Source organism: Daktulosphaira vitifoliae, unplaced genomic scaffold (assembly GCF_025091365.1).
Source record: "Daktulosphaira vitifoliae isolate Bord-2020 unplaced genomic scaffold, ASM2509136v1 Scaffold_4, whole genome shotgun sequence".
In the NCBI taxonomy this organism is placed as follows: Eukaryota; Metazoa; Arthropoda; class Insecta; order Hemiptera; family Phylloxeridae; genus Daktulosphaira; species Daktulosphaira vitifoliae.
In genome coordinates this window covers 24,772,845-24,790,336 of record NW_026099575.1, presented here as the reverse complement: position 1 = coordinate 24,790,336, position 17,492 = coordinate 24,772,845, and the positions used below count along the sequence as shown (strand labels likewise).

The following is a 17,492-nucleotide window of genomic DNA, read 5'->3' as shown; positions in this document are numbered from 1 at the left end:
TGGTATCGTAAAACGAGAAAATATACTTAATATTTTTAAAGTAAAATGTTTGAAAATGTAGGACTTCCTTTTTCCTTCTTCCTCTGTGGACTGTGTCAATGTTACTTTCAATTTGATATGTTCTGCTTCTTTCTTTTGGGTTATTGGTTATCCAACCATCATTATCAGTTTGGTTTTCTACATTAGTATTGTGTTGGTCTTGTTCAAATTATTTTTTAAGTTCAATTCTAAATTATTAGTTATTTTACCATCATTATCTGTTTTTTCTCTTCTGTCTTGCTCATTTGCAAAAATTTGTTCTTCCTCTATGGACTAGTCAATGTTACTTTCAATTTGATATGTTCTGCTTCTTTCTTTTGGGTTATTGGTTATCCAACCATCATTATCAGTTTGGTTTTCTACATTAGTATTGTGTTGGTCTTGTTCAAATTATTTTTTAAGTTCAATTCTAAATTATTAGTTATTTTACCATCATTATCTGTTTTTTCTCTTCTGTCTTGCTCATTTGCAAAAATTTGTTCTTCCTCTATGGACTAGTCAATGTTACTTTCAATTTGATATGTTCTGCTTCTTTCTTTTGGGTTATTGGTTATCCAACCATCATTATCAGTTTGGTTTTCTACATTAGTATTGTGTTGGTCTTGTTCAAATTATTTTTTAAGTTCAATTCTAAATTATTAGTTATTTTACCATCATTATCTGTTTTTTCTCTTCTGTCTTGCTCATTTGCAAAAATTTGTTCTTCCTCTATGGACTAGTCAATGTTACTTTCAATTTGATATGTTCTGCTTCTTTCTTTTGGGTTATTGGTTATCCAACCATCATTATCAGTTTGGTTTTCTACATTAGTATTGTGTTGGTCTTGTTCAAATTATTTTTTAAGTTCAATTCTAAATTATTAGTTATTTTACCATCATTATCTGTTTTTTCTCTTCTGTCTTGCTCATTTGCAAAAATTTGTTCTTCCTCTATGGACTATTCAATGTTACTTTCAATATGATATGTTTCGCTTCTTTCTTCTGGGTTATTAGTTATCCCGTGATTTATATCAGTTGGGTTCTCTTCGTTAGTATTGTATTGGTCTTGTTCAAATTCTCTTTCTTCGTGTTAGTTAAATTCTATGCTATCAGTCATCTCAGCATCATTATCTGTATTGTTCTTTTTTATATTTCTTACATCTTTTACATTGTCTTTAACCTTCTCTAGATCATTGGCCAATATATTTCTATGTTGATTTTTGATCATTATATTACTAAAATTCTTAATTAATAAGGTTTTCTTTTCAAAAAAAGACATTTTGTGTTTTATTCCTTTAAACATATTAATAATATGTATCATTTTTTTTATATATGGCCAATTGGGTTAAATGTAAATGCATTTTTAAACGATATGAAAAACTTTTAATTATCTATTTATATTTAAACTATATACTTGAAGATTGGAATTGTCCTATTTGAAGTAATAACTACTATATATTCTAACAGGAATAATGAATTTATTATTACCCCATTCATTTACATTTGTCCCACATGACCTATGACTGTTGTTAGGTTGGGTGTATTTAATATAAACATTTTGGTTCATTAGATATTTTTACATTCAAATGAGAGAACAAGGCTTTTGAATGTCAAAAGATCATGATTTGTCAATCTTTTTGAAACTCTATCTTTGCTTATAGAGGCGTTACTAGAGTTTTGTTCTAGGAGACATAAAAGTTGTTATCAATTAATCATTTTCAAATTTATAAGGTTTAATTTATAAGATATGTAATATGCAATTAATAGTTGATAAAAAAAATAATATTACTAAAAAAGATTTTCTTTCAATATTGTAATTATTTTGCAGTTATTGTATTGTATAGTAATAGGTTTATAAACCGATTACTATGTATTATTGTATGATATCACATAAACAATATTACTTTTTTTTTGTTATGTGTCAGTCACTACTAGAATCTTTAGATTATTAACAATTGACTAATCTAACTAATTTATACTTAAGTTGGAACCTTTAGGGTCTCTGCTACTTATAAAATGTCAGTGTTTTTAACGTTGTTCCCGAAAAACATAACCGCAATATTTTAGTAATTTTTTTATTATATTTTAGTTGCAAATTAATATTTTTAATATAATTTTAAATAATATTAGTCACAAATGATCAAATTTATTACAACATAAAATAATTATTCATTTTATTGAATTTTTACTTTAAATAATAAAAGCAGTTTTTGTTTAAAATTTTTAAATAGTATAGTGTAATAACAGTGACTCTTATATAAAATTTAAAAAATATTACTATTTTTTTTTTGACGTTATAAAGTAGTGTATCAAAAATTCAGCTCAATAGTGTTTAGTAAAGTTAAATCCCTATTTGATTAAAATGAGGGTTAGGAAGAACAAGCGTTGTATTAAACTATTAGACAAATCATTATTTTTGATTGGAAAATTATAGAATGTATTCTTTAAAAAAATTTGTAGAGGTCAATTTATCTAAGTGTACTCTTGGCTTACCCTAAAACTTCTTTTGTGTTGAGTTTTTTGTTTCTATTAGTTATTGAATCTGTGTTATTACAAACTGTTTTATTTGCGGATACCTTTGCTTGGCCAACTATTTGAGTTTGTTGTTGATTCAATTCAAAAGTACGTTTTTTCATTGTTTTCCGTTGAATAATTTGTTTGCTTATATTGCTTTCATCAGAATTTTTAATCAACTGTTCAAATGCTAACACCGTATTAGTCACTTTTCTGGAATGTATATTTGACATTGTTTTTAGTAGACACTTACGACCATAAAGTAAGAAAAATGTAAAACTTAAAATTACAAACTGGTAATTAATTGTAAACTTACTTTACAATTTCACTAGAAATAAGGAATTTTATACAAGATTAACTTCGATTATTCGAATATTGAAAAACACAAGAGTGAATTATACAAAATTAAGTCTTCATGTACATTTTTAAAATATAAATATTTATGTTCATCTATAGAAGTAAAATAGTTATTTGTATATTGTTTATAAAATATGAAATAGTATTAAGCCTGTATAGTAATTTAATATTATCAAATTTTCATCAAAGGAATCATTTATCATTTCGTTATGAATGCAAGTTGTAACTAAAATAACACTTCATTAGTTCCTATCTGTTATTCTATTAAAATAAAATAATGTCTTATGATAAACTATGCAATTTAATAAGTTTAAATCATCAAAATGAAAAATTATTCGATATGACTTATGGAATAATTTTAAATATCGCAGTACAAAATACTAGAGTGGAGTTTTAACTTATAATCTATTGAATATTGTGGAGTAACTCGGGCAAATTATTTTTGAGTGGTTAGGTGGGTTTTGTTTAATTTTCTTCATCTTAAAAATATCTTTTAACTTCGATGCGAAGCTGAGAAGGTATTGGTTTTACTATGATGTGTTTTTTTTTTTTTGTGTCTATTACCACTTTTTCTCAGCTCTCATCGAACGGATTTCTTTCAACGATACGTCAAAAGATCACAAATCGTATCTAGTCGAAGACATTACCCTCAAAAATTGAAAAAATTTCCCTCGTTCCTCGTAAATGGGGGAAACCTCCAAAAAATTACAAATTTAAAAATCGCTTATTTTCAAAATTTTTTTTACTAAAAACTGCCGTAACTTTTTCAAAAATGAACATATCAATATAATTTTTTTTTATAGATGCTTGATGTCTTTATCTATCATTTGGTATATTTTTTTTGTAAATTTAACCCTTTATCTGCCCACAGGAAGGGATTTAAAATGATAACTTTTTTACAAAAAATTAACTTTTTCAACTTAACTTTTGAAAGTGTTCCGGAAGGTCTGACACTTTTATATTATCTTAAATTAAAGCTTATGTAATATACTTTAATTAAAAAAAAAATTGACCTCTAGACTTGTCTTCACGGAAAAAATGGCTACCGAATGCTATTTTCGTGTGAAAATTCTCGATTTTATTTTTTATATTATTAACTTTATAATGCTATAACTTATTGAAAAGTGTATTGAACAATAAAATTTTTTTATGAGAAATAATATTTTTTAATAAACCCTTTTTCATTCGACATACTTTATCTTAATCAAGATATTAATAAGGAACTAGCAAATCATGTAGCTTTTGGAATAATACACCAATTTTTTCAAAAATGAACATATCAATATAATTTTCTTTTTATAGATGCTTGATGTCTTTACCTGTCATTTGGTATATTTTTTTTGTAAATTTAACCCTTTATCTGCCCACAGGAAGAGATTTCAAATGATAACTTTTTTACAAAAAATTAATTTTTTCAACTTGATTTTTGAAAATGTTCCGGAAGGTCTGACACTTTAATATATATCTTAAATTAAAGCTAATGTAATATACTTTATTATGAAAAAAAAAAATTTCGGACTTTATTTTATCTTCACGGTGAAAATGGCTACCAAATGCTATTTTTGTGTGAAAATTTTCGATTTTGTATTTTACATTTTTAACTTTATTATGCTATAACTTTTTGAAAAATGTATGGATCAGTACAATTTTTTCATGAGAAGTAGTATTTATATACATCTTTCATTTGACATACTGTTTTTTTAAATCGGACCATTTCCCTATATACGAGGGGGGTTCAAATCTAAAAAATGCATGTAGAAAGTAGAACTTTTTCAACTTAAATTTTGAAAGTGTTCCGGAAAGTCTGACACTTTTATATATATCTTAAATTAAAGCTAATGTAATATACTTTAATTTGAAAAAAAAAAATTTGACCTCTGTACTTGTCTTCACGGCGAAAATGGCTACCGAATGCTATTTTCGTGTGAAAATTCTCGATTTTATTTTTTATATTTTTAACTTTATAATGCTATAACTTATTGAAAAGTGTATTGATCAATATAATTTTTTTATGGGAAATACTATTTTTTAATAATCCCTTTTTCATTCGACATACTTTATCTTAATCAGGATATTAATAGGGATCTAGCAGTTTATGAAGCATTTGGAATCCACCAATTTTTTAAAATTAAACACAATCTAAAGATTTGCATCGTAGCGTTTATTTTTGATAGTGATTTTAATCACTGTCAGATATCATTATACTTGTTCCAACTAAACCATGGCATCACTGTGCGGCGACCCCCCTGTGTTGGTTTTTTATAAACACAATTATATTTTAAGGAATTTTAAAGTTATTTTAAATTTAGAAAACTAGGTCCTCGGCTAATTATGTAAATGACTGTTTAAATTTGAATAAATACAATTTTTTGACAAGCAGACAATTAACAGTCTGATTATACTTAGTAGATAGTATAGTCATAAACAGAGTGAGAGAGAACTAAAAACCTAAAAAATGCAGAAAATTGTATAAAATATAACATGAAAATGTTTTAGGTAGGGAAAATTATAATTAAAAAATTTGACTAATTAGTTTTTTTTAACTTAACTGAAGGAATTAAAAAATAAACAGCGTTGCATTTATTACACTTACAAGGGTTTTGTAGAATATACCAAATACTACAACCAAATAACAATTACTTTAACAGACTCAATAATGTAACAATAAACAATTGTTAACTTTTATATCAATCCAGTCTAAGCACAACTAAATGATCACTTGGTTAACGTCTTATTAAAATATTACAAATTATTATGAACAATCTATATAAAAATTAACCAGATGTTGTACTCTTAAAAGTTAGTATCATCACAATTTTTTACATCTTTACAGAAATTAAGTTAACATCTAGTTAACAACATAGTACTACATTAGTCTTGGGAACATAAACAATTATTATCATAAAATTTTACATTTGAAATATATGATTACTAACTAAATATAACACAGCTATTTTTTCTTCTTAACATTTTTTTTTTTTAATTAAAAATAAGTCTTGAATTAACAGTTAAAACATTTAACAATAAGATAATCAAATAAATTGATAGTATAAATTAGTTAAGTCCAATAGGATATAAAATTAATGATAAAATAAAAAAAAGCAATATACAATAGTAAAGGAATTTTTTTTTAGATATTTAAATTGATGCAGTATTTAAAGATTAACTTACTCTTTAAAAAAATATTGGTCAAATTTGTTTGTCCATTTTGAAATAACCTTATCCTAATTAATTTGTTATAGTATAACAAAGTTAAAAAAAAATCAATAATAATAGAAGCACAGTGTTAAGATTTTTAAATACAATTGTCATAATGAAACAAGTTATTAATATAATATTTAATTAGTCGACATTAGTAGGTTTTGTAATGTTTTTATTTGGTCTGGATTTAATATGGCCAAACAAGCATTAAAAACTTCTTCATTAGTCTAAAGTAAAATATGGTAATTAAAAATACTTTAAACATAAGAGTAAAAACAATCATTAAAATATTTACTTGTATTTGTCTAACAATCATAATCATCCTCTGAGCTACAGCGTGTGATCTATCAATTGCATCTCTTAAAAATGCCTCAGCAATTATACCTATTAAACTTGGAATATTTGAATTATTTGCTCCTAATACCATGGGGTGATGGTTTTCAATAAGTTTGCATAAATAACCATAAACAAATGGTGCTTCATCTGTATCTTCAAAAACAGGGAGATTGCAGAGCCTAAATAAAAATAAAATTTTTAAAAATCTATTTGTTTTCATTAATTACTTAATATTTACCAATGAGGTAATATTTCATCAACATTTACTGATGAACTATTGTATTCTAATATTTTGGCAATAGCAGAAACCGCATTTTCTGTAGCACTAATATTTTCACTTGACCGTGCATCAGCATTATTTATTACTTGCAGTAAGAATGGCATGATTTCTGCACATACACCAGCAAAACTGGGTCCGCCATACATTCCTAATACACCACAACCATATATAGCAGCTTGGCGGACTTCACTGTTATAGTCAGTAACATAACCAACCATTGGCCGAAGGAAATATTCTTGATATTTAGCACAACCAGGGCCACAAAACTCAATAAGATCATCAAATACACAAAGACCCCACTGGTGGTCAGATGAACTTTTGTCGGATTCCTAATTAATGTAAATATCATAGAATGAAATATTACATAAATATCTTTGAATGTTTCAAATATATTTACTAGTAATTTGGCAAACTGATTGACTATTAAATCAAAGTATTGGAAGAAATCAGTTTTATATGTAACAAAAAGAGCATGTAGAATATCAGTCATTTTACTTAATTTGTAAACATCATCAGTATCTTCCATCGCTAATTTTTCTTCTACAACCTACAAAATGAAATAAATATGTATACACATATTTAATAATTTAAAATAATTCATAATATTACCTCATCATAATCTTCATCTTTACGTCTTTCAAAACGCTGAATTTCATTTTCAAAATGAGAATTTAAATTTTTTTCCAGTATTACTAATAAGTCTTTCATCCATTTGTCTGATAAACAACCAGCACCTAACAATTCTATACACTATAAAAATAATTATATTAAAAAATTTTTTACAAGGAATTTTCACTGTTGTTAGGAAGCTTAGCATCTCATATTTTTACAAATGTCATACATTAATACTAAGTCAAAACTTATTCTTACTTTTCCTAATGCTTCATACATTTCAGCTGCAACATCAGATTCTGGTTCAGATTCAATAGCTACTAACAATTCTGGACATATAAAAGTCCACATTTGCTGTAAATATTCTGATCCTATAGTAAATATAAACACAAAACTATTAGAAAAACTTTAAACTTTAATGAATACATTGTCAGAAGACTTAACTATTATATTTAAATTACCTCTTGTTTCTGCACATTCCAATAGACATGGCATACTTTGTGCTGCAGCTATTCTAACATTATCATGAAAATAGAATTTCAGAAGAGGAACCATTAGTTTGACAACATCTTCAGCATAAGGAGCAAAGCCTGTTTTTAATTCGCGTGCATAACAAACAAGCATTTCACAAGCAGATGCTTTATCTTCTAAGCCTGATGTTCTTATTCCAAAGTTTTGTTGTTCTCCCAATGGAACAAATTGCCAATCACTGTTATCAGTAATACTACCCATGTCTTCATTGTCTAGCAAAGCAACTTCTGGCTTTAAAGAGGCAGCTGCCATAACTGGTCCAATGACTAAAGGTAAGTACTGTTCAAATTTTGGACCTATACATTGAAAACACTATATTTTTAATTTTTATATTAATCTACAACAAATATTTAAAATATATAAACAAAATAAAAATTAATTAATTAAGTATTTGTATATTTTATTATTTATGATCTACTTAACCCCATTTTGAAAGGACATTTTATTTAAAAATAAAATTATATAAATCTAAAAATTAATGAAATTATTATTTTCTAAATTAGTTATTTCACTTAATTAATTTTTTCTCAATATATTAATGGTTAAAATGAGATTTATTGTAAAAGCCAGTAATAAAATTTTCAGAAAAACCAGGAAACATTTATATTAAATTATTGATTATTTAACTATAGAACTTTCTTTCATTTCTACCTATTAACATAAATGACATTAATGTACAGTGAGATTAACCAATGTACAATTATATTGCTTAGTATATCAATATATCAATGGTACATTGATATTACAACTGAATTTAAGAGTTGATTTTGATACATACCCATTACTTTACACATTCGAGCCCAAGATGATATTAAATAAGAAGTTTGTGGATCATCTTCAGCTAATTTTTCTTCTTTATTATGTGATGCCAACATTAAATCCATAACTTCACCAGCATCTACCAAGAACTATTGAAAAAATATTAGTAAACAATGTAACACTGATTAGATTTTAGTATACCTTTTCAGGACCAACAGCTAAACCAATTAAGCTAACACACTCAATAGTTTTACCCCTCAATAATTTTAATTCTGGTGCCAATGCATTTTTAATTATTTGTTTTAAACAAGGCATTAAATGATCATAGAATTTAACAAAATTTCCTTCACAAGTATCAGCAACAGAAGCAATGGTAGTCACCATCTGTTCTAACACTAATCTTCGACCACCACCTTCCATAAGATCTGCAATACGAGCTTGCAATATACTCTCAAGTTTTATCATCATCTGATCCATGTATGAAAGAAGTATTCGCTTAGGACAATCTTCACAAAAGTTTACTAATGCAGCGCCTTTCAAAAATTTTAACATTTTTATTATAAAACCGTTTAATTTAAATAATTTTTAATAACTTACCAGCGTGTGCCTGAACTCTAGGGTTCAAATTATCATCAAGTAACAGTAAAATAGCAGGTACTATTTTATCATGGAATTTTTTTTGGAACATTGGAGCAAAGTCTGCAGCCATTTGACCAATTGCATTACACATTGCATATCTAACTCTAGGATGCTGTAAAATACAAAAAATAATTTTTTTATTCATTTTACAAAGAATATCATAAACTAAGAAATTAAGAAAGATCAATTTTAATAAAAATTTATATAGAATGAATATTCATAAAAGTTAAAGGAATTATAATTAATTCAACTTACAGGGTCTTGAAGGAAGTTTAAAATACCAACTAAAATATCTTGTAACATTGGCTGCATTTGTTTATGACAACCTTCACCTGCAGCTGATATTGCCATTAAAGCAGCGTGTCTACAATATATAACTATGATTAAAAAACTGAACTAAATATATAAATAATGTATACATAAATAAACTAATTGAACTGTTTAGTCTACCTATATTTCCAGTTAGGATTAGTCAACATAGAAGAAACATTAGTTAATATATGAGGTAACATCGTTTTACCACCAAGGCCACATGCTAATCTATCCAAAGCGGATTCAGCCATCACGCTCATACTGAAAAAAAATTGGTTATTTTAATGAAATTCACTATGACACTAATAGGCTATAAATTAAAAGATAAATAGTAAAATTTAATACAAAAATAGAAACTCATAAATATAATAATCATAACTTCACATTCTATTATGTAAACTAATACTTAAGTTCTAGCATTAGTTTGCTTGGATTAGTTAAAGAAAGAAAAAATATGCAAGATTTAATTTAAAAAATAAATTATAATAAAATTATGTGTAAAAGAAATATTAAAATATCAATTTACCATTCTTGATCACTTTCATCAGGATCATCTTGTGTACCCCAATCATCTTCATCTTCAACAGTTGCCATTAGTTCCAATACTTGTACTACTAACTGACTTATGTATTTAGAAGATTCTTTGCGCATCATTGCTGGTGCCGTTTCAGCTAATGTTACAACAACTTCAAGACACATTTGTCTATAAGATTCATTTGCCTCTTCATTTTTAAGATACTAATAATCATTTTTTTTACAATTACTCAATTTGATAAATAAAGGTATTATAAATATAGGTGTTCAGTAGGTTTCTATTGTTCTCACTGTCAGTAACAATTGACCTGTTTCCTTACTTATTGAACACCATGAATATAACAATGTATAAATTGTATACCTTTAAACACATATCTATAATATTAGCTAGTTGAGAACGTAAAAACTTTGGCGTATTTTCTGCTAAATCAATTAACAATTTAATTAATGAATCATCTTCTTCTGCTATTAAACTTTCACTTATTATCTAAAATAAAATTGTTATCAACAAACATAATAAACCCTCAAAAGAATAATTTTTACCCTCAAAACATTAGGCAGCAATTCAGTAAAATGTTTTTGAATTTCAATAACTTTTTCGTGGTGTAAAATGAAAGCACAAACTGCTTTGACTGCTTGCACCTGAACCTGCAATACACCAAATAAATTTTAATCATAAATATGTAATAAATTTAAAAATAAATATAAATTACTGACATTAGAATCTAGAACGCCTAATGACTGATGAAGCATTTGTTTGATAACTACTAAATAGTTTGATTGTTGATTTCCAAAAACACCAGGAACACTCCTAAGAATTAAAAATTAAAATTAATGTTAAGAAACTAAACTATTTTAAAGACTTTCTACATACGTAAACATTCTAAGTGCAGAATCTTTCATATCTGGCAAAGGAGAGTTCGCACATTGGAATAAAAAATTTAAAAACTCAGGCCAGCTATTATTTCCATCATCATCTAGTTGATTTCTAGCTACCTCAGATGCAACATCACACATACGACGGCGTAATATATCATTCTTTTCATTACTAACACATACTAATAAATTATCTTTAAACTGTTTTTGATTTTCTGGCGTAAGCTAAAAAATACACCAAAATCTTAATAAAATTATACTAATAACAAAAATTATTGCTTACATTTGAAAAAAATTCAATAAATTCATTAGCCATGATACGACGTAACATAACAGCAGCAACTTGTTTTTCATCAACATCGCCAGCTTGATTTTGAACAGCATTAAATAAATACAAAACTTTTGATTCTAAAGGTAAAGTTTGGTAGGTTTCCTAAAATAATATTACTCGTTAGAATTTACAAAGTCATTTGTATTAATAATGAACAACTTTTTACATTAATGAAAAAAAATTGTAACAGTAAAATTCCTTTAATCATAGATCATCAAAAAATATTATCATTCATTTTCAATTTTTAGATAAATTTAACATAGTAAGTTAAATTGAAATACAGTTTAGAGAAAAATTTACACATATTTATAACAAGTGTTAATACAACTGTGTAGTAATATAATTCATAAAATGCCAAATTTATACCTATTACTGCCATACTTTACTATCATACAATACATTTATTTAACCTGTGATTTATTTCTAATTATTTTAATGATTATTTTTATATAGTTAAAAAATGTTGCAAAATTATGCAACAGGTTGCTTGAAAATGTAATTTTACTTCTAAAATATTTTACACAAAAATTGTATAACATTTTTATAGAAAATCAGACTGAAAATCACTATTTTAAATCTAAAAATTTTTAGCAAACTTATGAGATAAATATTTGTAATATTTTGACCTTGGTCAATAATAATATCGATCAAAAAATGCGAATTACCTCAGCTCTAGTTCGAACAGCATTATCTGTACTCAATAAGCTTGTCAGGATTTGATGGAAATCGTTTACTTCGCCTCCGGCCATTGCTTTCAAGTTGTCAGCGAATTTAGTAAGGTGTGTACTGACAATCTTTAGAACTTCAATCCGATGATTTCCGCGCGTTTTTTCAGAGGTCGCGTGGTGCTGATATCGTTATGGCCAGTGAACAAAAGCAATGTGTTTTACCGGCTGACGGCAATGTATCAGATCAAAAACTTAAACGATGCACTTTTGTATCTTGATGGCCACGTTGTTGCGAAAACAATAAAGTGTTAAAAGTTGAAGATAAAATTATATTCGTTACAGATATAACTTATGAACAATACATTATAATATAGGTATAATGAACAACGTGCAAAGTACCCAAACGTGTGTATAATGTGTACATTGAATAGATACTTGCGCAGGGGTGTCTAACTTAATATATACAGTGCCGCATCAATTATTACTACTATTTATTTTTGCAAACGCATACACTGGAAATCATCTGATGATTAGGTCATGAGTAATATAATGGATAATATAAATTAAATTTATCTTATTTAAAAGACACAAAATTTTCCATGCCTAGATTATTAACTCTAATAAACCATTATTTATTTATAAGAGAAGCCACGAATTTATTCTGTAGTTTAAAATGTATAAAGATGTATGAACTAGATTGTTAACTATCAGACCTAAGCATAGGTGATTATGTTATCGTTATCAATATTTAGTTACATAATTGCAAATACTCTCTTAGAGTACACTATTTAAAATAACTAAATTTAAGAGTTGATTAAAAATATCCCTCATCAAATATAGTTCTTAAAAATAATTCCCGTACGGATTCAAATAAAATTTATCAATCGAAATATTATTCTGTGTATAGTTTTGTTTAATTTGAATAAGAAATAAGATGGTAAAATTGGACTGTGAAATTAATAATCTTAAATTTTAGCAAATTAAATTTTATATTGGTTTCACGTTGTACGTTTTTTAATGATGACATCAGTAAAAGAAATATTTAAAATTAGTTTTCAACTTTTAGCTGACCAACCTGATCATAGTAAGGTTTTATTTTTTTGAAAATTAATATATTTTTAATATTTTGTAAACAATAATATGTATTTAATTTTTGACCTGCTGGTAATTGAATACCATTTGGACAATAATAAACTTAGAATGTTAGGGTTTATTCGACGTCTTACTTATCATTTGTTTTTAGTTTGTGTTCGCCTATTCTTTTATTTTCTTTAAAAATTTATTTTATACCTATTTATGCTCACATAAACATCCAAGACTTTTAACCTTAATTTAATAAATATGGTAAATTTTTCAAGTTTAATCTATAAAAAATGTTTGTATGATATTTTACTATTCAATTAAAATATTTTTAATTTAAATTAAGTCTACTTTTAGAACATTGCATAGGGGGTGGTCAATTTTATTACTGCGGCTAACTTCTCCTTACCCTTATATTTCAGTATTTATTCTTGTATAATAATTACATATTACCTTCATTAGATACTTAAGACTTCTTTTTAATATGCAAACAAATTAATGTAATTGAATAAAAAAAATATTTTTTAGTTGCCAAGGATTTTTTAAGACTAGCCAAAGAATTCATGGATAAAGGTCCTAATCCATCGATGTATCAAAAAGCAGCTGGTATAGAAACAATATTTGATTTACAATTAAAAATATTCTATTTAGCAATTAAGTCTATACAGAGTGTAAAATTAATGTATATAGTAAATGTATATAGAATAATATATTACGTCATATAAGTTTTCATTTAACTTATATTTAAATTTCTAAGTATTTTGAAACATATTTGAAATTTAAATTGAAAAGGTTAAAATTTCTTGCAAAAGTTGCCCATTTGAAAATCTATACGTAATAAAAGGAAATGCCTAAGTTATTTATAAAAACAATTTTGTTTTGATAATTCATTTTTCAAAAAGTTATGGTAATTTTAAGTGAAAAAAGTTTCAAGTTTAAAAAAGTCCAAGTTTACTTATATTTTAATTGTAATTGTAATTTTTGTGGGACTTTCCTTATATACAGAAATGAGGGAAATTTTTTTTAATTTTTAAAGGAAATATATTCAATTAGATTTGATTTGTGATCTTTTGACATGTCATTGAAAAGAATAAGTCGGGTGAGAACTAAAATATCTATTTTACAATTAAAAAAAAAAATTTTTTTTCTAAAAATAAATAATAAAAAACATAATTTTAACATAGTCTAAGAATATATTAACAAACTTTGGGACTTTGATACCTTAAATTAATAAACGGATACATGTACTATTTTTATATAACTAAAAATAGTTCTTTTATAATCAAATCAATTTATTTTTGAAGAGTGAAATTATACACTTAGGATCCTGACTCACTAGAACAGTTAAGCCATTCAATGACTACCGTATAGTGCTACGATTTTTAATAACTTGAATGTGTTAATAACATAGGCCACATTAACACACCTGTACTATATCTAATATACAACATCAAATCATTGCATTTTTGGTTTGTAATTGTCTTGCCATTTCTAAATCATGATTAATTATCTTCATACAATAAGTTAGGGTAAACTATTGTTTTCATTTAGCAGCATTACAATATTAACATACTTTATTTGGGTTTGTCTTTCTTACCTAATTACTAATTTTTTTTTGCATTTATAACTGCCATATCTGTTAATAGTTAAGGTTTTATAATTTTATAGAAAAACTGGATTTAAAAGAGGAGCAAATTGTTTCATTAGTAAAAAGCATTTGTCTAATGTGTGTGCAAACTTGTAAGCGTAAAGTAGGCGAAAAATATTATTTTATTTTAAAATTTGTTAGTGTAATTAACTGTTTAATTATTTTAGTTAACAGATGAAGAAATTAAAGAATCATTGTTGGAGTATAAATTTAGTGAAACTAAATTAGAGATGATAGTGATATTTATTGAAAGTGTTAAACCTCATATATTAGACATTCTAAATTCTAGTGCATTTGATTTTCCACATTTTAAAGATCTTGAGTGGCGATTTGAAACTGATGTAAGTTTAAACTTAAAAAATTATTTTATTTTTTTTTAGTCAAAATTAGATAAATAGTTGTTATTAATGACAAAAATAGAGTTTACATTAGAGTGGATATAAAAAAGTTAATTATTTTAATGAGAACCCTTTTAAATTTATTATATAAATTAAGATAGACATTTTGTGAAAAATTGAAATTTTTCTATACTTAATGTGTTTTTAGTATTTTGATCAAAAATATCCAGAAAAACAAAAAAGCACATCTATTATACAATTTTTGTTAAAATATTATGATTAGTATAACAAAAAAGTTGTCATTTTGAATCCCCTCTGTGGGCAGTTAAAGGGTCAGATTTATAAAAAAAATAAACCGAATGATAGGTAAAGACATCATGCATCTATAAAAACAAATTATATTGATCCATACATTTTTCAAAAAGTTATAGCATTATAAAGTTAAAAAAACCCAGCACAGGGGGGTCGCGGCACAGTGGTGACGTGGCATAGTTGGATCAAGTATAATGATATCTGACAGTGATTAAAATCACTATCAAAAATAAACGCTTCGATGCAAATCTTTAGATAGTGTTTAATTTAAAAAAAATTGGTGTTTTATTCCAAAAGCTACTTGATCTGCTGGTTCCTTATTAATATCTCGATTAAGATAAAGTATGTCGAATGAAAAAGGGTTTATTAAAAAATATTATTTCTCATAAAAAAATTGTGTGGATCCATACACTTTTCAATAAGTTATAGCATTTTAAAGTAAAAAATGTAAAATATAATAAAATCGAGAATTTTCACACGAAAATAGCATTCGGTAGCCATTTTCGCCGTGAAGACAAGTCCAGAGGTCAAATTTTTTTTTTTCAAATTAAAGTATATTACATTAGCTTTAATTTAAGATATATATAAAAGTGTCAGACCTTCCGGAACATTTTCAAAAATCAAGTTGAAAAAATTAATTTTTTGTGAAAAAGTTGTCATTATAAATCCCCCCCTGTGGGCAGAAAAAGGGTCAAATTTACAAAAAAAATACCAAATGATAGTTAAATACATCAAGCATCTATATAAAAAAAATTATATTGNAGTAAAGAACATCAAGCATCTATATAAAAAAAATTATATTGATATGTTTATTTTTGAAAAAGTTACGGCAGTTTTTAGTAAAAAAAATTGAAAAAATTTCGAAAATTAGCGATTTTTAAATTTGTAATTTTTTTGGAGGTTTCCCCCATTTACGGGGAACGAGGGAAATTTTTTCAATTTTTGAGGGTAATGTCTTCGACTAGATACGATTTGTGATCTTTTGACGTATCGTTGAAAGAAATCCGTTCGATGAGAGCTGAGAAAAAGTGGTAAGAGACACAAAAAAAAAAACACATCATAGTAAAACCAATACCTTCTCAGCTTCGCATCGAAACTAAAAGTTTAATTTTAACTGTAAAATTAAAAATTTTAAATTGAAAATTGATAGTATAGATATTATAATTAGCGTCATTATATTTTTGAAATTTTTTTTTTATGCAATTTTCCTCAAATGTAAAAAAAAAAAATAATTCACTAATCTTAAAAACATAAAACTTTTTTTTATAAATAAATATGATTTTTTTGAAAATATTAATAATTGATCATTAAATACTTTTCAAATATATTTTTTTTATTACGCTAATTATAAAACCCATGTTATCAATTTTCAACTAAAATTTTTTTATTGTATAGATAAAATTAACTATTTTGTTATACTAAACATAATATTTGACTAAAAATTGTATAACAGATTTTTTTTTTTTCGGATATTTTTAGTCAATATACTAAACGTATAAACTTTTTAATCATTTTTTCACAAAATTTTTATTTTAATGTATATAATTAAGTTTAAAGGGTTATCATTAATATTTCAATGATAATTTTTTCTCAATCCACCATAGTGTACATCTAACCTGAAATTAAATAATTTAAATTAATCATAATATGATTAACAGTGTTGCATATTAATTTTTTAATGTCTGATAGTTAAGATTCATGTTAAAAACATCATTTTTAGCTTCGATGCGAAGCTGAGAAGGTATTGGTTTTACTAAAATGTGTTTTTTTTTTTGTGTCTGTTACTACTTTTTCTCAGCTCTCACCGAACCAATTTCTTTCAATGATACGTCAAAAGATCACAAATCGTATCTAGTCGAAGACATTACCCTCAAAAATCCCCTCGTTCCCCGTAAATGGGGGAAACCTCCAAAAAAATTACAAATTTAAAAATCGCTAATTTTCGAAATTTTTTCAATTTTTTTTACTTAAAATTGCTATAACTTTTTTAAAAATAACCGAATCAATATAATTTTTTTTTATATAGATGCATGATATCATTACCTTTCATTTGGTACATATTTTTTTTATATGTGACCCTTTACTTGCCTACAGGGGGGGATTTAAAATGACAACTTTTTCACAAAAAATTAACTTTTTCAACTTAA

At 25.7% G+C, this 17,492-nt stretch overlaps 2 protein-coding genes across 4 annotated transcripts in view; one reads left to right on the top strand and one right to left on the bottom strand.

Annotated features, from left to right (window-relative positions):
- Positions 1-5,445: 5,445 nt before the first annotated feature.
- LOC126904255 (importin-5) lies at positions 5,446-12,393 on the bottom strand. Its single transcript, XM_050683134.1, has 19 exons — positions 11,965-12,393; positions 11,252-11,401; positions 10,967-11,193; positions 10,810-10,903; positions 10,636-10,740; positions 10,454-10,579; positions 10,085-10,296; positions 9,697-9,819; positions 9,502-9,610; positions 9,205-9,358; positions 8,809-9,140; positions 8,627-8,756; positions 7,779-8,144; positions 7,576-7,688; positions 7,315-7,455; positions 7,103-7,252; positions 6,664-7,034; positions 6,385-6,604; positions 5,446-6,316 (listed from the first exon to the last, which is right to left on the bottom strand). Exons 1-19 carry the CDS (start codon positions 12,046-12,048, stop codon positions 6,227-6,229), a joined length of 3,297 nt encoding a protein of 1,098 aa, XP_050539091.1. The 5' UTR covers positions 12,049-12,393; the 3' UTR covers positions 5,446-6,226.
- Positions 12,394-12,569: 176 nt separating this feature from the next.
- LOC126904270 (COMM domain-containing protein 2-like) overlaps positions 12,570-17,492 on the top strand; it is a 12,285-nt gene continuing 7,362 nt past the window's right edge. For 2 of the 3 annotated variants that reach the window (XM_050683169.1, XM_050683168.1), the window contains exons 1-4: positions 12,746-13,051; positions 13,576-13,653; positions 14,716-14,798; positions 14,863-15,036. In XM_050683169.1, the coding sequence (XP_050539126.1) occupies positions 12,985-13,051; positions 13,576-13,653; positions 14,716-14,798; positions 14,863-15,036 (402 nt within the window). In that variant the 5' untranslated portion in view covers positions 12,746-12,984. Of the gene's footprint in view, positions 12,691-12,745; positions 13,052-13,575; positions 13,654-14,715; positions 14,799-14,862; positions 15,037-17,492 lie in introns of those variants that run through there. The other variant, XM_050683170.1, reaches the window with a different exon arrangement.